This window comes from Cimex lectularius, unplaced genomic scaffold (genome assembly GCF_000648675.2).
Source record: "Cimex lectularius strain Harlan isolate CLEC.00 unplaced genomic scaffold, Clec_2.1 scaffold285, whole genome shotgun sequence".
Taxonomy (NCBI): Eukaryota; Metazoa; Arthropoda; class Insecta; order Hemiptera; family Cimicidae; genus Cimex; species Cimex lectularius.
This window is the reverse complement of record NW_019392999.1, coordinates 293,428-316,902: the sequence shown is the minus strand read 5'-3', so window position 1 is coordinate 316,902 and position 23,475 is coordinate 293,428. Positions and strand designations below refer to the sequence as shown.

The 23,475-nt window shown below is 34.0% G+C and overlaps 1 protein-coding gene across 1 annotated transcript; it reads left to right on the top strand.

Moving 5' to 3' along the window:
- Positions 1-3,175: 3,175 nt before the first annotated feature.
- Positions 3,176-3,995, top strand: LOC106666454. Its single transcript, XM_014393654.1, has 3 exons — positions 3,176-3,377; positions 3,439-3,676; positions 3,731-3,995. Exons 1-3 carry the CDS (start codon positions 3,307-3,309, stop codon positions 3,929-3,931), a joined length of 510 nt encoding a protein of 169 aa, XP_014249140.1. The 5' UTR covers positions 3,176-3,306; the 3' UTR covers positions 3,932-3,995.
- Positions 3,996-23,475: the final 19,480 nt, after the last annotated feature.

The window sequence follows — 23,475 nt, the reverse complement described above, 5'->3', positions numbered from 1 at the left end:
ATCATCCAAAACCTTACTAAATAGAAAAGAATTTATTTGGTCAAGCGGACCACGAAACCTGATAAAATGTAATAATAAGCAAAATGAAGTACATTTGAAAACTGGCAAAAAGGAGGGAAAATTCAAAAGGTGGGGTTGAGATAGGAAGTTGGTGTCCGAGTGGTCGAAGTCAAGACAGCTCAAGTGGTAGAGCAGCGGCGTATCTAGCCGAAGATCGTGGGTTCGAATCTCGCTTGTGACACTTTTTTTATCTCAACCAAAACCTTAATTAATAGAAAAGAATTTATTTGGCTAAGCGGACCACGAAACCTGATAACATGTAAAAAGCAAAATGAAGTACATTTTAAAATTGGCAAAAAGGAGGGAAAATTCAAAAGGTGGGGTTGAGATGGGAAGTTGGTGTCCGAGTGGGTCGAAGTCAAGACAGCTCAAGTGGTATAGCAGCAGCAAATCTAGTCGAAGATCCTGGGTTCGAATCCCGCTCGTGACACCGACTTTTTTATCTCAACTAAAAACCTTAATTAATTGAAACATATTAATTGGTCCAGCGGAACTAGTGAACTTAACCTTAAGGGCTACGGAAATTTTTAAGTCCGTAGCCGTTATAAAATCCGAAATATTGTACACTTCCAATTCATTTAATTGCAGTACGGATTTATAATTAAACGGCTTGATCAAATTTCCAATTCTGTACAGCCTGTCCAATATCTTTGTTCTTTCATTATCATAATTTTTGCATTTCATTATGAGATGTTCCAGATCTTCCCTTTCTTCGCATACTAAACACTCCGTCTTTGCCCTATTTTCTTAAAATCCGTTCCACTTATTCCATGGTTAGACCTGAGTCTATTCACTGTAGTGGAATCTTTTTTAGACATTGGAAATTTGAGGAACAACGGCCTCCTGCTGATCGTCGGGTTTATATACCGGTAAAATTTACTCAGTGGAGTAAGAGTCTAGTTGCTTGTCCCACGTATCATACTTCTTTTTCAAACCGCCTTTTAACTCCTCTAACTTCAATTTTGCCCTTTTTTCACATATTACCTTGCCTTACTGTCCACAAGCACACTGCTTGGACTTCTCCATGGCCCCTACCAGACAGAAGGTGCATTCGACTTGCCGTTCTATTAGCCTATGGCTGAGTTCCATAATTTTAGCCTAAAATCTTTACTTGCCTCGTGTGATTTCAATTTTACTTAAGCAATAAATAATATTCTTATATTTTTTTTGTAGTACATTCGCTTTGGTTAATTACTGATTTATAGGTCCGTTATATTCTTCCTGTTTAATATTGCATTTTTTTATTATAATTTATTTATTGTTGTTTCGATATTTATTTGTATGTCAAATGGTTATTTATTAGCTTTGTTTGATGTAAGTATTTTATTAGCAATTATTTATTTATCGTTCGATTATTACTTTGTTTGTTTCTTGTTTTTAGAAGTGGGATTTGTCTGATGACCTTTTTCCGTGTTCGGTGTTATCCGATTTGTTTCGGCCAAACTGAATAAATTTTAACAATGGTTTATTCAATTATTTGCTGTTATATAGAAGTTGAATAGTTAATAGTAAAGTAGTTTAACGTTCGTTAGAAAACCGAGCCCTGTACGTGGCGCTACCTGCTGGTAATGATAAACTCTCAAACAACTTCTTTTTTTAGGGCAGACAAAATCAACTTTATCTATACACGACATATAATAAAACAAAAAATAGTGTATTTAACCTTCTAAACAGAATTTTTAAAATTAGTGATATTGGATTCACTTAATAATAATTTATTGGAGCCATGAGGAGCGGTCGAGAATGATGTAGTTTAGAAACTTTTTTTTTTTTTTGCCGACGTTTCGATGTTTATTCGTGTCATTTTCAGCGCTTGGGTGAATTACAAAAGATATTTCGATTGAAAAAATACAATATAGATGTAAATATAAATGTGTGGTGATTAGTGACCGTTAATCGATAATTATTTAGAAATCGTGAGATGCGGTCTGGTGAGATGTAGGTTTCAGAAAAACATTTTCTTTATCTGCCAATATTTCGATCTTTATTGAGATCATCTTCAGGGCCTGGGATTTACGAATATTGTTTACATTTAACAAATACATTTTAGGTGTGGAAAAGTGAATTTATACAATACAAAATATATTTTTTATATATTCGATCAAAGTATTTATTACTATTAATAATAACTACTAATAGTATTTTATATAATATTAGTTACACAGAAGACAAACACTTTGAGTGAGTAGAAATACTTTGATTGTATATATAAAAAATATATTTTGCATTGCATAAATTCACTTTTCCACACCTAAAATGTATTTGTTAAATGTAAACAATGTTTGTAAATCCCAGGCCCTGAAGATGATCTCAATAAAGATCGAAACGTTGGCACGATAAAGAAAATGTTTTTNCAATTAATATCTTTCAATTAATTAAGGTTTTTAGTTGAGATAAAAAAGTCAGTGTCACGAGCGGGATTCGAACCCACGACCTTCGGCTTGATACGCCGCTGCTCTACCACTTGAGCTTTCGTGACCTCGATCCACTCGGACACCAACTTCCCATCTCAACCGCACCTTTTGAATTTGACTTTTTTATCTCAACTAAAAACCTTAATTAATTGAAAGATATTAATTTGTCAAACGGACCACGAAATTAGTGAATTTAATTCTACATTTATTTGTAAAATTCAAACAATGTTTATAAAACCCAGGCCCTGAAGATGATCTCAATAAAGATCGAAACGTTGGCAAGATAAAGAAAATGTTTTTCTATTACCCCCGTCTCACCATCTCCGAATAATAATTTTCTAAATTAGTTTAAATAAAGACAAAGTAAAGAAATAAGTGTCTATAGTATAATTTGGAAGTAAAATTTGAAACAAATGAACTTTTTGAACTAATATATTAATCCATATATGTCTAGCAGTCTTAAAGGACAGTATTATTTATAGTATATATTTAGTCTATGGTCTTGGTTGAGATGTTTTTGAACTAATTACTTGTCTTCTGTAAAAATTGTCTAAGAAAAATAATTTAATACAATTTTGTAAATAATTATTATATTCCATTTATGAGCACAGCAGTTTAAAAGTCGAACAGTACAATGAACATATAAATTGATTTATGACTGGGATTTTTGTTGGGATCCAATGAATTTTCAACCTAATTAGACAAGAAACACAAATGTTAAAACCAGATGTTAAAAATTCAATAATGCGTAGAATTTATCATAATCGGTGTAGAGAAAATCTCTCAGAAAAGAAAAACCTGGTTTTCCCTTTGGTCTCTGCGTAGTCTATTCATGTTCGTCTTAAAGTGTTTCTGCGCCTTTTCCATCCTTGGATTATCCGCCGGGACCGTGTTCGTCGAAGAGTGAGTATGAGCTCGTTGTGTTTTTGACGTTTTCTGATAAAATTTCCAAACGTGTGCCCAGCCTTTTGTACCCGGACTTCGAGCAGAGGCGGGTCGACATCGAAGACAGGTTGGCCTTCGCGGAGATACCATCGGAAAAGCGGGAAGTTTCCATCTCCCCTTTCGAAAAGAACGCTGAAGAATTCGGCGACGCGTACGACTATTTAGAAAACCTGGACGATGCTTATTTCAAAGAGCCCATATCTTACGACTCCTACGATGAAAGTTACAATCCTTACTTGAGAAAAACGAGACAGAAGGTTGGAAATTTAAAAAAAAAATGACTGTTTAAATATCCAAATTGTTAATTTCAGGCCGGCCAGATCGAAAGGTCCAGAATGGGGCGTCTACGCGACAAACTCTTCTCGAAGAGAAAACACAAAAATAAATTCAGCAGCTATAAAGGAAGTGTAAAAGATCAACCGTCTGCGAACTCGAACGATGAGAAAAAGGAAAACTTGTCCAAACCTCGACATTCCGACGTCATACCAGGTTTAAACGAAATAAGTATGTGAAAAGCATTAAACCCAGATTTAAATGCCAACATATTTTTACAAAAAGGAAACTGTTTTTACTACATTATGAGCGTTTTACATAGAATATACAGTTTTGTATGAGATACACAGCATAATAGGTAAACATCATCAAAATCAGTTTTAGAAAAAAATGTTTTAAATGATAAATTCTCTTCTTATTAGTCAGGAAACTAATTACACGCCAATTATGCAATTCATGTCGAGAGACATGGTTGTAGTACTCCTTCAAACTGATGATGAGTTAAAAGCTCGAAATCCCGATCCCTGAAAACAACTTCCTTATGTAGTAGGAACTATCATTAAAAAAAAGAAAAAAAGGATTTAATTACATGCCTTCAGTAAAAATTGCCTAAGAAAAATAATATAAATATTGTTATTTATTATTATATTTCATTTATGAGCATTGCAGTTTAAAAATTAAACGGTACCCATGCTTAATGATAAATAATATTTTAATTATTCAAATTGACAGTCATTTCAAAAGAGAACAGTTATGCTAAAATTCTCTTCTTATTAGTCAGGAAACTAATTACCTGCCGACAGCAAAAATTGCCCATGAAAAATAATAAAATAAAAAATGTTTTTAATGGCAAATAAAAGATTAATTATTCAAATAGACAACCACAGGTTCATTTCAAAATGGAAGGTACGCCAAATTTCTTCTTGTTAGTCAGGACACTAATTATCTGCCTTCGAAAAAAAATGTTTAAGAAAAATAATTCAATACAAATATTGTTATTTATTATTATATTTAATTTATAAGCACAGCAGTTTAAAAATTAAACGGTACAATGCTTAATGACAAATGATAGTTTAATTATTCAAATAGACGATCATTTCAAAATGGAACAGTTAGGTCAAAATTCTCTTCTTACAAGTCAGGACAATAATTACTTGCCGTCTGTAAAAATTGTCCATGAAAAATAATAAAATAAAAAATGTTTTAAATGACAAATAATGTTTAATTATTCAAACACACAGCGACATGTCCATTTCAAACTGGAACAGTTTGGCTAAATTTCTCTTCTTATTAGTCAGGGAACTAATTAACTGCCTTCAGCAAAAATTACCTAAGAAAAATAATTTAGTACAAATATTGTTATTTATTCCCATTATATTTCGTGGTCCGATCGACCAAACGACTTCTTTCAAGTAATTAATCTTTATGTAAGGTATTGGTTTAAATGAAAAATGGCAAAAAGGAGGGAAAATTCAAAAGGTGGGGTTGAGATGGAAGGTTGGTGTTCAAGTGGATCGAGGTCACGATAGCTCAAGTGGTAGAGCAGCGGCGTATTGAGCCGTAGGTCATGGGTTCGAATCCCGCTCGTGACACTGACATTTTTATCTCAACCATTACCTTACATAAATATTAATTAATTGAAAGAATTGTTATTTATTATTATATTTCATTTATGAGCACAGCAGTTTAAAAATTAAACGTTGCCATTTTAATGACAAATAATAGTTTAATTATTCGAATGGACAACCACAGGTTCATTTCAAAATGGAACAGTGAGGCTAAAATTCGCTTCTTGTTAGTCAGGAAACTAATTACCGGCCTCCAGTAAAAGTTACCTAAGAAAAATAATATAAATATTGTTATTTATTATTATATTTTTAATTTATGAGCACTGAAGTTTAAAAATTAAACGGTACAATGTTTAATGACAAATAATAGTTTAATTATTCAAATGGACAACCACAGGTTGATTTCAAAACGGAACAGTGAGGCTAAAATTTTCTTCTTATTAGGCAGGAAACTAATTACCTACCTCCAGTAAAAGTTACCTAAGAAAAATAATATAAATATTGTTATTTATTATTATATTTAATTTAGGAGCACTGAAGTTTAAAAATTAAACGGTACAATGCTTAATGATAAAAAATATTGTAATTATTCAAATAGAGTCATTTCAAAATAGAAAAGTTCGGCCAAAATTCTATTCTTATTAGTCAGGAAACTAATTAGCAAAAAAAAAAAAATTGCTTTAAAAAAAATTCAATACAAATATTGTTATTTATTATTATATTTCATTTATGAACACAGCAGTTTCAAAATTAAGCGTTACCATGTTTAATGACAAATAAGTTTAATTATTCAAGTAGACAACCACAAGTTCATTTCAGAATGGAAGAGCTAAGCCAAAATTCTCTTCTTATTAGTCAGGCCACTTTACAATGTAAATGTACGAGAAAACGTATATTAAATGATCCCGGAATTAAATAGAGGCATCTCGAGTATGCAGCTGAGGTGTGACATTGTGTGATTATCCGTGACGAGATAACCCGTCAGGAATGATGGGACAGGTATCCGACCGGACGGGCGGCCGGCATCGCCTTGTGATGACTCCATCAGGGGATCCGTCCGAGTCCAATCAGTCACCTCAAACCACAAAAAGGCTTCATCACCACCACAATCTACGAAGGAATCTTAGAATAATGCGTTTTAATCTGGAGGGAAAATCTCAGATGATTCATCGTCTCTGGGAGGCAAGGGAATGATAAATATACAAGCATTTATGTTAAATGTGGTAGTCGTGTGCTGTGAACATTTTTACAAAATGATTTATGAAGAAATTAAAGAAGGGTGTCAAAAAGTAAGCTTTTTTTAGCACGGTGAAATGAACGTCTACTACATTATACTAAGAATCCACTCTGTCCTATGCTTCCATCACATATTACTGTATTAGTTTGTTTTCTATTTAAACGTCCATCCATTCATATTAATTTATTTCAGATGCTCAAACAGCTCAATCAAGTATTTACCCATTTATGGTAGGAGCAATAATGTACATATATGCAGTTAATAAAAAGAAGAGGAATTTAAACAAAATTAAAAGAGAGAGAAAGAGAAAGAGAGAGAGAGAGATATTCATGAAAACTGAGATAAATTCATAAACAGTTAAATTGATAAATGAGTAGGTAAAAAAAACCTTAACATAGATGGATGGATGGACGCGTAGATAGTTCATAAAATAAGGACTAATATCTGTGACGGAATAAATAATATATTAAGCTAGTTTTTTGCTCATAAGAAAAGCTAATTTTACACAATTTTACAAAAAAGCTTACTCTACTAGTGCCCACTCTCAACACGACATACANGTGTGAAGTAGGTTTCAGAAAAACATTTTCTTTATCGTGCCAACGTTTCGATCTTTATTGAGATCATCTTCAGGGCTCAAAGTGTTTATTTTTTGCGTAGTGGGTGAGTTGGGCACTCTTAACACGACCCACAAGAATGGCACATCTGTGCAAAAAAAAAAACACTTTGAGCCCTGAAGATGATCTCAATAAAGATCGAAACGTTGGCACGATAAAGAAAATGTTTTTCTGAAACCTACTTCACACCAAACCGCATCTCATGATTTCCGAATAATCAATACATAAAGATTTGTCACACTTCCTCAAAGCCTTCATACTGTCTTATAAAATTAATTTTCTTAATAAAACTTGTAAAATTTTTTAGATGATTACAATTAAACTAAGAAATATCTTTATCTTATGAAAAAACAATTAATTTATTAAACAACCTAGCAATCTAATCTTCTAGCAAGACTTCACGTCTTGCAAAATTAGTGTTTTACAAACTTGCAAAAATTTTCGTCTCTTATTCTTCATCTTTTATTTCCAATCATACTTAGAAAAACTATTTTAACGAATTTAATTTAAATTAACAGTATGGAGGATTGAATTAAGGAGTTAGCGACCGATTTTTGGACCAAAAAAAACCTCCGAATAATCATCAACAAACGGTCACTAATCACCAAACAATTCTGTTTGTGTATTAAAGTACAAAAAAGAATTACTTATTACTTAATCTTAATTGGCTGATTTAGGTTATTTTGTAATAGATAAGGTACGACGGAGGTTCCAAAACTACTTATTAATCTAATATAATGATATTTATACTTTGCGTTTATTAATGATTCAATGTCAGTAGATATACTATAGTTTTCTAATCTTTCAGTTAAACTTTTTGTCTTTTTTAATGTTAGAACATTTCTTTTGCCATGTCTCTTATGATCCTATAGAAATAAGAATTTTTTGTAGATGAACGTCATGGAAATGTATGTTGGTTTGTTTGTATTTGATAGATTTGATGTAGTATTATTAGTAATTCACTAGCTTTCGTGGTCCGCTTGACCAATTAATATCTTTCAATTAATTACGGTTTTTAGTTGAGTTGTGTGTGGTGATTAGTGACCGTTAATCGATAATTATTTAGAAATCGTGAGATGCGGTCTGGTGTGATGTGGGTTTCAGAAAAACATTTTCTTTATCGTGCCAACGTTTCGATCTTTATTGAGATCATCTTCCGGGCCTGGGATTTACAAAAATTGTTTACATTTAACAAATATTTAGGATGTGGAAAAGTGAATTTATACAATGCAAAATATATTTTTTTATATATTCAATCAAAGTATTTCTACTCACTCAAAGTGTTTGTCTTCTGTGTAATTGTGCCATTCTTGCGTGTCGTGTTGACAGTGCCAATGAGATTTTGCTGTTTCCCTTCCCCACCCCTTCAAAATCCAACGTATATAAACATAAAATAGCAAAATCTCACTGGCACTCTCGACACGACACGCAAGAATGGCACAATTACACAGAAGACAGACACTTTGAGTGAACAGAAATACTTTGAGTGAATATAAAAAATATATTTTGCGTTGTATAAATTCACTTTTCCACATCGTAAATGTATTTGTTCAATGTAAACAATGTTTGTAAATCCCAGGCCCTGAAGATGATCTCAATAAAGATCGAAACGTTGGCACGATAAAGAAAAGTTTTTCTGAAACCTACATCACACCAGACCGCATCTCACGATTCCTGAATATTTGTTTTTAGTTGAGATAAAAAAGTCAGTGTCACGAGCAGGATTCGAACCCACGAGTCGTGTGGATCGAAGTCACGATAGCTCAGGTGGTAGAGTAGTTTTATCTCAACTAAAAAATTTAATTAATTGAAAGATATTAATTGGTCAAGCGGACCACGAAAACTAGTGAATTGAATAAGTTAAAATGATGTATATCTTCGCTAAAGCTCTCCGTGGCCATTTCCTTTGTCGCTGAGAACCAAATAGGTTACACGACATTTGAAAAATGGCAAAAAGGAGGGAAAATTCAAAAGGTGTGGTTGAGATGGGAAGTTAGTGTCCGAGTGGATCGAGGTCACGATAGCTCAATCTCGCTCTTGACACTGACTTTTTTATCTCAACCAAAACCTTAATTAACTGAAAGATTATTGGTATTAGTGGATGGTGTTAGTGTTGCTTTGTAGTTGTTGATTATTCTGTTGAATATGTGTTTAGGCTAGTGATTGTGATGGAGGATATGTTTATTACAATTAATTAAGGTTTTTAGTTCAGATGAAAAAAAGTTAATGGCACGAGCGGGATTCGAACCCACGATCTTCGGCTAGATACGCCGCTGCTCTACCACTTGAGCTATCGTGACCTCGATCCACACGGACATGAACTTCATATCTCAACCCCATCTTATGATTTTTCCCGAATTTATGTTATTGTTATGAGGATATGTTGTCTTCATTTTCTTGTGGTGAAATGATTCATGGCTTAGGGTAATAGTTCTGCGATGTAGCCCTTATACTATTGTTGGTTTAAGCTGAAACACTTCAACACCATTTAACTTTAAAGATGATTGTATGAGAAGGGAATCAGCGTGAAGTATGGAATATTCAATACTGAAACGTCAGAATACATTTTATTATTGTAGAAATTCTTGAATAATAAATTCTTTTAACTGTTTTGTTTAATATAAATTGACCATCTTGTGAGAGTTTTGTGGCCAGCAGGGTGATTAATTGTAAAAGTATAGTTTGCTTTTTACTTGGTCACTCTGGACAACTTATACTCGCAGTTTTGGTCGGACTTTGGCATTTTTCCATTTTAAGTGTTGGGTCTAAGTGATATTTTGTCCACTGGAAGGTCCCAAGTAGTTTAAAATTAACGTAATATTTTTCGTTTGGAAAATGTCTACGTCAAAAGGACTCGACAAGTCTTTAAGAGGTAAATGCTACGCCAGTTTTACACAGACCGTTTTCTTCTTTTTACCAACATCCAAAGCGGACTTGTCACGTTCGAGATTAACAGGTTAATTATCCGCAATAAAACCGATAATAGTTCCAATTCACGGCGATAACATCTGCCTTTACTGCAGCCACTCGTTAAATTCGAGAGCGGACTTTTACTGCGTTGGGCGCATAAATGTAAAGCTACACGAACTTTACATCTGTTCTGACAGATCCGTTGACTTTGACCGATTCGTATATTTTACGGTTTACGATTTCATTTTAACCCACCTTTCGATTTGATACCGGGATAGCCGTTTATAGCCGAATATCTCTGTAAATTAGATATTTCGTTAAGGCAATTAAACAGGGGGTAAACTAATTGGGTCCGACCGGCACAGCCAGGTAAAATAAGAACAATAAAATTTATCCAAACTGATTTTTAAATAAGGGCTCGATTCTTGCTTAAAAATCAATCACTGATATACAATTGACTAGGTAAAATCAAATTTTTAGAAAATTTTATTTTAAAGTGGAGAAAAAGTAAATTTTGATTGAAAATGTATAAAAGGCCATAAAAATTTCTAAATTTGACAATGAAATTATAAAATTCACTTTTTGTAGCATTAAAATTATATTATTAATTAAATTATAAATATGGCTAGGTGCCTATTATGAACAGATTTTCCTTGATAAACATGCATGATAATTATCGTTTTGTTTGCGATAAAATCGTCATTTATCTTAATAAAATTCAACGCGCCGTTATAATTTTATTTTTAATGGAATCATTTATCAGACCTGATCTTCTTATCACACGTGGCAATTAGAAAGTATTGTCGGTATTTTTTTTAACAAAAAAGTTTAATAAAAGGTTTTTAGAAAAATGCGTTTTCAATGATTGTTTCACACGGTCTTTTATGCATTTCCATTACGCTCATAAATTAAAAATAATTAGAGGAAAAAATAATAATACCTAAACAAACAAACTTCTAAACCTCATTAGGAATTTGTTTTTATTAGAGTTTTGAAATGGTAAAATCTTATAAAGAAATGGCTGGGCATTCTCAACGCCAGAATGGCACAATTACACAGAAGACGAACACTTTGAGCCCTGAAGATGATCTCAATAAAGATCGAAACGTTGGCACGATAAAGAAAATGTTTTTTGAAACTTACTTATAATGAAATTTTTTTATACTAAACAAGTAACTAAATTTCTTCTTTCAAAAACTAAAACTACTATACTAAAACTAAATTAAGTAACTAATTATTTCGATCACAAGTTTCGAAACCGTCTCCCAGTGATATAAAGGTTTTTAACAAATTCACACGGTCGATGCAAAGTAAGTTTAATCATCCTGATATTTTTTCTCTTGATTCTTGTTCTTACGCTTCCTTTCTTTTTCCTCGGTAGTCTTCTTTTCAAATTGTGAACAGATCTCGAGTTTTTGTTTTGACTTTGATAAATATAGATGACTTTTTTTATTTTGAAATTGTCCTTTATATATTAAAAAAAAGAAGTGCAATGCCGTTCAAATTTCTTTTCTGTACAATTTACGACTGTTTTGAATAAATTTTAAATAATATTTGAAAAGGCATGGAAAAAGCTAGTAGTCAAGTTAAAAATTGAAATTGAGTGGTTAATCTAATATCTTCAGGAGAAAGTTGTAAAATAGAAAAGAAATCATCCCAAGTTACTTACAAAAAATCATTAAGTGCTAGGATAGAAAAACACGATGATTAAACTATCCCGATAATTTGTAATTAATACACTTTTATTTAATGATTATTCAGAAATCGTGAGATGCGGTCTGTTGTGAAGTAGGTTTCAGAAAAACATTTTCTTTATCGTGCCAACGTTTCGATCTTTATTGAGATCATCTTCAGGGCTCAAAGTGTTTATTTTTTGCGTAAGTGTGTCATTCTTGCGTGTCGTGTTGAGACTGCTTTTATTTAATGCAAAACGTCTACATTCACCCTAAAAAGAATTCGTGTAATCAATAAAAAAAAATTAGAAGAAGAGATAAAAGAAAATTATTTACAAAAATTGTAAACTACCGAGAGACTAACAAAATGTAATAAGCTACCCTGATAATTTATAATGATAGATTTTTATTGCAATTGTTTATCAAATTTATCTCAAACAGATCTTGAAATTATTTTGCCAGCATTTGTTACGATCAAACATTTATTTTTGAACAGTTTATGATAGATTTTTAGAAATATCGGTTTTTGGGTTTAATCTAACAATGTAAAATAGATTGACCAAATGACTTCTTTCAATTAATTAATCTTTATATTAGGTTTTGATAGAAATGAAAAAATTAGTGTCACGAGCGGGATTCGAACCCACGACCTTCGGGTTCACACTAACTTTTTCATTTCAACCAGTACCTTATATAGTAATACTTAAGTATAATGATGACTACCAACTTTTATTATTTTTTATTCTTAGGTTATTCTTAATTATTTACTCAATTTATTACGGTCTGGAGATGCGGTCTGGTGTGACGTAGGTTTTAGAAAAACATTTTCTTTATTGTGTCAACGTTTCGATTTTTACTGAGATCATCTTCAGCGCTCAAAGTGTTGTTTTCCGTGTAGATATGTCCTTCTTGTGTGCCGTGTTGAGAGCGCCCAAATTATTCATGTATAATTAATTGAGTATGTATAATGTTAAATGTTTAATTGAATTGTTCTTTACATCTCAGAGAGATATTTCAGTCTGACCGATTTTTACTAAGATTTGTTTCAATGAAACGTCCATTTTTGTTCATTTCATGACGTCTGATATTTCGGAATATACGGTGGTTTCATTGTACTTACTGCTCTAATTCGATCAGGCCCTCTGACTCTAAAAATGCTGTGGAAAGCGGATGGGCTGGAACGGCAGAGAAGTTCTCACTTATCAAGATGCTGGGTCGATAGGTTCGTAGGATCTGAACAGATGATGAAGGTTCATATTCACCCTACTAAGGATAGACCATGCCAGGTTGTCATACGGACGCTTAATTTTGAAGGCCTTGTATGCGTAATTGAAAAGAATTACTTGGCTCCTTAGAGAGAACGAGTAGGATGCTATGAGAATCGTGTATATTAGATATCTCGTACTGAACGTTTTTTGAAATATTGAGTACCGCTTAGACCTTCAATTAGATTAGTTAGTTATAGATGTATAGCTGTATGTATGGGGTGATGGAGGAATATCCAACACTCCACCACCATAATTGAGTGAATTAAGAAAATTAGATGTGAGTGGGTTTTTGGTTAAAACTTCAAGCGTTGCGGGTTGAACCTGACCTAACTGTTGACAGCCCCTGGGACTGCCAAAACCAGAGGTGGTTGATACATACATTTTACAGTCTCTATTATTGTTAGAGCTCTTCGTTTCTCTTTTTAACTGTGCCAATGCTGTGATATGAGCACTCTGGTGTGTCTTTCAACCCTAGGCTTGTCCTCTCCCAGGAGTATGAATAATAAAGTAATAAAAGAATACCAATAAAGGACATGTTCCGCATTTCTTCTTCCTGGTAATATCGGTACAAATGTGTTTCCGCTGGCCGAGTTAACGTCCTCTTGTTGTCTTTGTAGTCTGCAGAGTCCAGTCAGCAGTCGTAGTATCGTTAGTAACAAGCCCTAGGTTTATAGTTCTCCTTGTTTCTGAGATGGTCCTTCAATGAACGTTTTTGTGATGTGGAAACTAGTGTAAGGACTAGTTAGTAGAAGAGGAATTAAAGGAAATTACACATAAAAAATATTGAATACTTAGTTGAAGTCGTGAGGAGCGTTCAAGAATGAGGTAATTTAGAAAAACACCTTTTTTATTTTTTTCACGACGTTTCGAACTTTATTCGGGTCATCATCAGCGCATAAAGTGCGGTGTTATTCTCTTGGTGTCATGTTGGTTTTTTTGTAAAAGTGTTGTGCTACAACCAATATGACACCACAAGAATAGCACCGCACTTTATGCGCTGAAGATGACCCCGAATAAAGTTCGAAACGTCGGGAAAAAATTAAAAAAAGGCGTTTTTCTAAATTAGCTCATTCTTGAACGCTCCTCACGACTTCAACAAATTATGGAACAACAGATCACTAAGAAACACACATATCGAATAAATTCACTAATTTCGTGGTCCGCTTGACCAATTAATATATTATAATTAAATAAGGTTTTTAGTTGAGATAAAAAAGTCAATGGCACGAGCGGGATTCGAACCCAAGATCTTCGGCTAGATACGCCGCTGCTCTAGTGGATGGATCGAGGTCACTATAGCTCAAGTGGTAGAGCAGCGGCGTATCTAGCCGAAGATCGTGGGTTCGAATCCCGCTCGTGCCATTGACTTTTTTATCTCAACTAAAAACCTTATTTAATTATAATATATCGAATAAAGTTGGACTAGGAAGTATTTATTTTATTTGGCAATTACACGATATATTATTACATAAACTTGGCAATAGCCTTAGTGAAATGCTGAAAAAGCGAAATTTATTTTAAAGTGGCGATATACCAGAAAAAAAGTGATATAATCTTGCTATTCAGATAATGCATACCGGGTATATTTTTATTTCAAATTGTGATATTTATCCCAGAGTAAGTTCTAGACCAATATTTATCGCATACAAATGTTTATTTATTTAAAATTATTAATGTTTAAGATAGTTTTGTAATACGGACGTTTTTTGGTTTCTGGGGGTAACTAGAACTAAAATGATATGATAAAGGAATGGGGTTATTAGCGTCATAGAAGTACTTGTTTAAAAGGAAACTGTGTAGTCACTCCGATCATAGCTTTTGAGAAAATGTTTAAACGTAGGAAAGGAATTGAAGGAAAATAGATAAAAAAATAGAATAGAAAGTACAAAAATGAAAAAAAGGGTCGTTGTTATTTATTGTAAAATCAAGATACAAGATAAGTCCTCAAATTCTGTTAGTTAAGGCTGAAAATGCCTCCCTTACATATGTTGTAAAGCAGATGTAATCGTGGCACATTTCCGTTGCATCCTTTTTATTCATGAACCAAAAAAAAAAAAACTTGTTGGTATAATTAAGCTCTTCAAACATTCAATGATTGCTTTCTCTACCAAAGTCAAGTATTGATAAACGCAGAGTTGAAAGGTAAAATTAGTTATGAGAATAGCTTTTCTAAGAGCGATCGCGAGAGATTCTCGGTTGCGATTACACAAAATTAATTGGTGTTAGGAACGCCAATTAACACTTCCTCGGATAAGGCTTGACCTGCAACGAATTATTCACACACGTACATACACATCTGTCTAGACGAAAGAACAAGGAAACCGGGGAAAACTCATCGACTGGACAAGGCTATGAGAAATATGTTTTACGTAACAAATCACTGGAAAGACAGTTAACCGGGGAGCTCAAGTACCTTTAATTATCGGGGTCGGACCCTCTTCATGTTTATTGAATACATTTAAGGTTCGCTGGCGTGGAAGTGATGACTCTATTATGGTAGGCACATCTGCGGTTTACTTTCCGAACTGCGCTAACAGCCAACAGGATGAATTATTTCGGTCGAGTTGCCCTCGGTGACCTCGTCCATTGTGCACGGTGTGAAAAGGTATCTATCCGCTTTTCTAAGTCATCTCTGCTTTACCTCCCCTCTCTTTTATTTCATTACGATCCGTTTCACTCTTAGATTCTTTATTTGAAACTATCAAACGATGATGTTTGTCCTTATTCGATGATTTTCACACCCGATATTTGAACATGACACCATAATGGAATGAATGTTATGTTTGAATGATCTTGATGATCATAATGAATGATCATAGTAAAATTTATATTATTGTTAGTTTGCCTCCGATAATCTTGATCTTCATTATGATTATGCCTGATGGACTATTTTTCTTATTTAAGTAGAAACTAGGCTTTTTATGTTTGTTTTGCCAGTATATTCAGTAATTTCAATTAATTAAGGTTTTATAAGAGATAAAAAAGTCAGTGTCACGAGCGGGATTCGAACCCACGATCTTCGGCTAGATACACCGCTGCTCTATCACTTGAGCTATCGTGACTTCGATCCACACGACACTAACTTCCCATCTCAACCCAATATTTTGAATTTTCCCTCCTTTTTGCCATTTTCAAAAGTCCTGTAATCTATTTGTTTCTCGGCGACAATTGAAATGGCTACGGAGAGATTTAGTGAAGGTATACTTCATTTTAACTTATTAAATTCACTAGTTTTCGTGGTCTACTTGACCAATTAATATATTTCAACTAATTAAAGTTTTTAGTTGAGATAAAAAAGTAAGTGTCACGAGAGGGATTCGAACCCACGATCTTCGGCTCAATACGCCGCTGCTCTAACCACTTGATCAAGCAGCGTGAAACCTACTGACATTTTAAGTGATACTATCATTATTTATTGTATTCACTATTTTTCGTGGTCCGCTCGACCAATTAATATCATTCTATTAATTAAGGTTTTAAGTTGAGATTATTTATTGTGTGCGTTTCTTAGTGACCTGTTGTTTCATAATCTGTTGAAGTCGTGAGGAGCAGGCAAGAATGAGGTAGTTTTGGCAAAAACCTTTATCATTTTTTGCCGCCGTTTTGACCTTTATTCGGGTCATCTTCAGGGCAAAGAATGTTGTGCTATTCTTGTGGTATCTTATTTTGCATGAAAGTGCTGTGAGATACAAAACCAATATGACACCACGAGAATAGCACCTCATTCTATGCCCTGAAGATGACCCGAATAAAGGTCGAAACGTCAGCAAAAAATGACAAAGGTTTTTGCCAAAACTACCTCATTCTTGCCTGCTCCTCACGACTTCAACAGATTATGAAACAATCTATCACTAAGAAACGCACACAATAAATAATCTCAACTAAAAACCTTAATTAATTGAATTATATTTATTGGTCAAGCGGACCACGAAAACTAGTGAATATTCAGTAATGTTACTTTATATAAATGTTTCTCCTACCTCCAAAATTTGCCCCAAATCTGATTTTTCATCATAAAATTCTGATATTGAAGATATCAATTATATCGAGATATCTTTGTAAACAACAAATTTAAATCATTACAATATCAGGATAGTACCACAACGTTTTCCTTTGTTTATTAATTTTACTAAACGACAACCAATTATTTGTTGATTAACAAGGAGAATTCTTGTAAAAGTTAAACAGTGAAAATTTATAAGACTTGGTTACTTTACTATCACGAATGTTCTTTTCAAAATGGCTTCATGCGGTTATGTTTTTCTGTTCACACTGAGGGTCCTCAGAGAAAGTTACTGGATGATTTACTAAAATTAATATTTCAACATTCCACCAAATACAGAATTTTTATTAATGTTTCACGCAGGCTGCTCATAAGTTTGGATATTTGCCAGATATTTATTCTACAAATTTAGATCTATCATAGGTCTTGTTTCAGTGGGTCATGTTGTAGTTTGATTCCTTTTTTTTTTTTTTTTAGAAAAATGAAATTTATGGTATTTTCATCTTAATTTATGACAATTGACAATTATTATTAAGTTCAATTATTATTAAGTTCTCGACACGACACGCAAGGATGGCACAATTACACAGAAGACAAACACTTTGAGCGAGTAGAAATACTTTGATTGAATATATAAAAAATATATTTTGCATTGTATAAATTCACTTTTCCACACCCAAAATGTAATTGTTATAGGTAAACAATGTTTGTAAATCCCAGACCCTGAAGATGATCTCAATAAAGATCGAAACGTTGGCACGATAAAGAAAATGTTTTTCTGAAACCTACATCACACCAGACCGCATCTCACGATTTCTAAATAAATTTCAGAAAAACATTTTCTTTATCGTGCCAACGTTTCGATCTTTATTGAGATCATCTTCAGGGCCTGGGATTTACGAACATTGTTTACATTTAACCAATACATTCAGGATGTGGAAAAGTGAATTTATACAGTGCAAAATATATTGTTTATTAAATTCACTAATTTCGTGGTCCGCTTGACCAATTAATATATAACAATTAATTAAGGTTTTTTAGTCGAGATAAAAAGTCAATGGCACGAGCGGGATTCGAACCCACGATCTTCGGCTAGATACGCCGCTGCTCTACCACTTGAGCTATCGTGACCTCGATCCACTCGGACATCAACTTCCCATTCAACCGCACCTTTTGGATTTTCCCTCCTTTTTGCCATTTTTCAAATGTCGTGAAATCGGGTTGGATTCTCGACGACAAATGAAATGGCCACGGAGAGCTTAATGATTAACGGTCACTAATCACCACACATTATTATTAAGTTTCTTTTCAAAATTGACACATTGTTTCTTGTTCTTATTTTGTTTTTCTTAATCCCCATATTCAACTTCTGTAATATCATTCCCGAACATCAATTTGGTTTTAGTCCCTCCGTTCTGCCAGTAGTGGACAAAATCTGCCCTAGGAAATAAGCATTACTGCTCAGCAATTTTTCTAGATGATACAGAAGCACTGGACAGGGTGTGGCACCTCGTTCTCCTTTCTCACAAATGAAAAAGTATCTTCCCCATACTCATCACATCCTGAAGTCCTTCCTTTCGCTTGTTTAAGGTGAAAATGGGCTTTGAATTTTCAGACATTAAGCCGGTTTCCCCAGGGGAGTGTCCTAGGACCAATCCTCTACATACAATACACTGCTGACATACCTACAGATAATAAAACATCACGACCTTCGCGGACTACCACGCAATTCCTCATATCCTGACCTTCCGCAGCAAAATCAACCCAATACACTAAGACCTCATTACCGACTGAAACACTCGTTCGCGCATCAAGCTAATGCATATTAAGGTACCAAATATGATACTTAAAAGCAGACTTACATTGAGCATACACATAAAAAGGGCCAGAACTGAACCGAAGATACGAACAGCTCAGATGCCTACTTGTATTGTACAATTGTATACAATACAACCAACTAACAATATAAGACATAATCAGTCCGATTTGGACTTTCGGGGTCGAGCTGTGAGTTTGAACCAAGCCATTCAACATCCAAAGAATCCTATCAATCAAAAGTCCTCCGTCATTAACCAAACCATCCGCAAAAACCTAGACTTCCTATTTGAGTTGGACATGATCCAACTTCGATTCCAAGCTCTTCTTCCACACATTCAGCCCTCTCTTTAAAGAACCAGCCTAAAAATCGTCCATGCCGCCTAAAAAGGCAGTGAGCTTTATCTCCTAACCCGATTCTTAACCTCAACGAACAATTCTAATCACTGAGAGTTCCACCAATGACCGGCTCCTCTTCCCCAGCCAGTTCTTTATTGAACGTTACCAGTAAATTGTTAAATACGTAAATATTTGGAAAAGAAAGCAGTAATAATAATTTTTCAATTAATTCAGGTTTTTACTTGAGATAAAAAGTCAGTGTCACGAGCGGGATTCGAACCCACGACCTTCGGCTAGATACGCCGCTACTCTAACAGCTATCGTGATTTCAATCCACACGACTCGTGGAATCGAATACTTTTCCCTCCTTTTTGCCATTTTGATCTCAACTAAAAACCTTAATTTATTGAAATCTGTTAATTGCTCATGCTGACCACGAAAACTAGTAAATTTAATAAGTAATAATAATTAAAAAAAAGGAAGTTTTTCATTGATCGTCTTTGAAAAGAATATTTTCAACCTTCACTAATTTTCGTGGTCCGCTTGACCAATTAATAGCTTTTAATTAATTAAGGTTTTTAGTTGAGATAAAAAAGTCAGTGTCACGAGCGGGATTCGAACCCACGACCTTCGGCTTGATACGCCGCTACTCGTGACTTCCTTCCACTCGGACACTAACTTCTCATCTCAACCCCACCTTTTTGAATTTTTCTTCCTTTTTGCCATTTTTCAAATAATATTTTCAACATTGTGTTCTTTTAGTTTTCTTATTCTTTATTACATTATTGAATATTTATTTTATTTTTATTAGGGCAATGTTTTAGGGTAGATGACATATTAATAATTATACTTTGTACGACGTTTCAGCTTTCTTAGTCTAAATCATGTATTTCTATTTTTGGAAAAAAATATAACTGGTAGTTGCACAGTTCTGATCAAATTGTCAGAGGATATATCAAAGTTACTAAAAAGTTGAATATTTAAAAAGTAGCCTTATAATTAAACTCTAACACTTTTGTATTCTAAACAATTAAAAAACAATGTACGTTTTTAATTAACATTTTTATTTGAATTCGACTAATATCAACTTACAAATGTCTTTGTTAAAGACTGTTTTGATGGTTTTTCGCAAGAAAATAACAACCTTTCATTAGTCTGGGACGGGGGCGTAAATTAGTACAGGTACGTTATGATACACATCATAAACCTCTCAAGGTTGACTCGAACATAAATCGAGCCTTTTATGTAAGCTACGTGCACCGGATAGCAATTATCCACATGGCACAGGTCGAGCCAGTTTCGATTAATTGTATGTTGAAAATTGAAAATTTGTTTATAAAATTGACGCAAACTTTAGGTAAATTTAAGCTATTTCTCGTTTAATAAAATTAAATTATATTTATTTCTGTGATTCTCAAGCAATAATAAAGAGAATTGAGATGTTTCTTTTTGGGTCAGGTAGAGAAGCTATGTGTTGAAAATGAAGATATCTTCTCGGGTGATTGTTGATGAAGAATATAAAAGAAAATGAAGAAATATGAACTCTTTGGGCCGGTGCGGTCTGAAGGAGCGAATCGGTTGACAAGTGGGCCCCTGCTCCTCCTAAACTTCATTAGCCGACACTAAATCATGCATTATTTGAACCGTGTAATATATTACGCGTTGGGACGCGCGGCGGCTCCTTTGAGTAGCTCTTTATTTAAATACCATCCAGTTACACCTGGTTGGATGTTATCAATTTGGACAAACACTACTCTCTCCTTGTCGACTTTCATCCGGGCCTGTTCGTGTGGCTGTGTTCCGATGGTTTAAATTCAGTAGGAAAAGATCATTAGAGCTGTTTCCCCATAGTAAATTAACATAAATATGCGAATTTCTTGCAGTTGAATTATATTCCAGTTGATTTGAAAGGAGAGCTTTGAAAATATAAACTTTATCGAGGTGCTGAGTCACCTCAAGTTAATAGCTTTGCCAAGTGAAATGGTTTTTATTATTATTATTATTGAAAACTAGATATTAGGATAATTTTATACACTTTTATACAATTACACAGCAACATTACTATTTTTACGGAAACCGTAAAACTCACGATAAACAGCCAATTCGGTTGAAGATAACAAAGTATCGTATACATAAGGCGGTTGTAGACTTATTTCTTTGGCATTAAAAAGTCTATCGAACCTTCTGCGTTCATTCCCGTGTTTCCTGCAGTGCATGATAATGTGTTCAAGATCCTCGTATGTTCCACAGTCCTCACAGTACGGTGACGGAATTATATTCAGTCTAGAAATGTGTGGTGATTAGTGACCGTTAATCGATAATTATTCAGAAATCGTGAGATGCGGTCTGGTGGGATAGGTTTCAGAAAAACATTTTCTTTATCGTGCCAACGTTTCGATCTTTATTGAGATTATAAATATAAAACAGCAATATCGCACTGGCCCTGTCAACACGACACCCAAGAATGACACATTTACACAGAAGACAAAAACTTTAAGTGAGTAGAAATACTTTGGTTGAATATAAAAAAATATATTTTGCATTGTATTAATTCACTTTTTTTCCACATCCTACTTGTATTTCTTAAATGTAAACAATTTGTAAATCCCAGGCCCTGAAGATGATCTCACTACAGATCGAAACGTTGCCACGATAAAAAAATGTTTTTCTGAAACCAACATCACACCAGACTGCATATTTTTTCTTGTAGACGTTTCATTAATTTAACATCCGTCGTAGGTTTAGTAGAAAGACTTTTTCTTTCTTCGTTTTGATAGTCTTTGATCCGATTCTAGTCATTACCATTGGCTCTTTCTAAAGCGTTTAGTCATCATCAGTGAGAGGTCAGTGCGTGTATAAATACTAAAGAAAATAAATCCACAAAATTGGCAATATACATATTAATTATTCAGGAATCGTGAGATGCGGTCTAGTGTGATGTAGGTATCAGAAAAACATTTTCTTTATCGTGCCAATGTTTCGATCTTTATTGAGATCATCTTCAGGGCCTGGGATTTACAAACATTTTTTACATTTAACAAATACTTTTTGGATGTGGAAAAGTGAATTTATACAATCCAAAATATATTTTTTAATCACTGGTTTAGTGGTCCGCTTTACCAATCAATATATTACAATTAATTAACATTTTCAGTTGAGATAAAAAAGTCAATGGCACCAGCGGGATTCGAACCCACGATCTTCGGCTTGATACGCCTCTGCTCTTCCACTTGAGCTATCGTGACTTCGATCCACTCGGACACGAACTTCCCATCTCAACCCAATCTTTTGAGTTTTCCCTCCTTTTTACCATTTTTCAAATGTCGTGTAATAGGGTTGGATTCTCGACGACAAATGTAATGGCCACGGAGAGCTTTAGTGAAGTATACTTCATTTTTAATCATTAAATTCACTAATTTCGTGGTCCATTTGACCAATTAATATATAACAATTAATTAAGGTTTTTAGTCGAGATAGATAGCTGGTCACGATAGCTCAAGTGGTAGAGCGGCGGCGTATCAAGCCGAAGATCGTGGGGTCGAATTCCGCTCGTGCCATTGACTTTTTTATCTCGACTAAAAGCCTTAATTAATTGTTATATATTTTTTTTATTCAATCAAAGTATCTCTACTCACTCAAAGTGTTTGCCCTCTGTGCAATTGTGCCATTCTTGCGTGTCGTGTCGAGAGTGCCAGTGAGATTTTGCTGTTTTGTGTTTATATACGTTGGATTTTGAAGGAGTGGGGAAGGAAGTCGGTATATAAAAGACAATTTTGTGTAAGGCGTCGGCTTCTTTGAGGTGAAAAGAGCGGACAAAGGGAAAAAATGTGTTGGTAATGGTTCGGCCAGATTATCCTTTCAGGATTATATAGAAAGGGATAAATAGGAAAAGGAGAGCTAAATTGTTGGACAATTAGACTATGTGAAAAATATTTGATCTGTGGAATGTAATGTAATGATATATGTACAAGACAAACACTTTGAGCCCTGAAGATGATCTCAATAAAGATTGAAACGTTGGCACGATAAAGAAAATGTTTTTCTGAAACCTATCACACCAGACCGCATCTCACGATTTCTAAATAAATATATTCAGTCTGTTGAGGTATCCCTTGCAGAGTCCGTGATTGGATCGTAACTTTACCATCGTTTTGCAAAAGTCCTTGTTTATATTATTTTCTTTGCCGAACCAAGGCTCGTATCCTACTAACGGAAACAAATTTTTGTAGAATATACCTTTGTTGTTTGAAAGGTATAAGATCTTTTCTGGGTACAGCTACATTTAGAGTGTTGTCCGTTGTGGTGGCATCTTCGGCTAGCCGATCTACGACATCACTGTGTTTGAACCCCGTA

Excerpts from the sequence above, each read along its gene's own strand:
- LOC106666454 (XM_014393654.1), top strand. The coding sequence starts at position 3,307 with ATGTTCGTCTTAAAGTGTTTCTGCGCCTTTTCCATCCTTGGATTATCC. Across the intron at positions 3,378-3,438 it reads GGGACCGTGTTCGTCGAAGA|CCTTTTGTACCCGGACTTCG; the intron begins GTGAGTATGAGC and ends ACGTGTGCCCAG. Across the intron at positions 3,677-3,730 it reads TGAGAAAAACGAGACAGAAG|GCCGGCCAGATCGAAAGGTC; the intron begins GTTGGAAATTTA and ends TGTTAATTTCAG.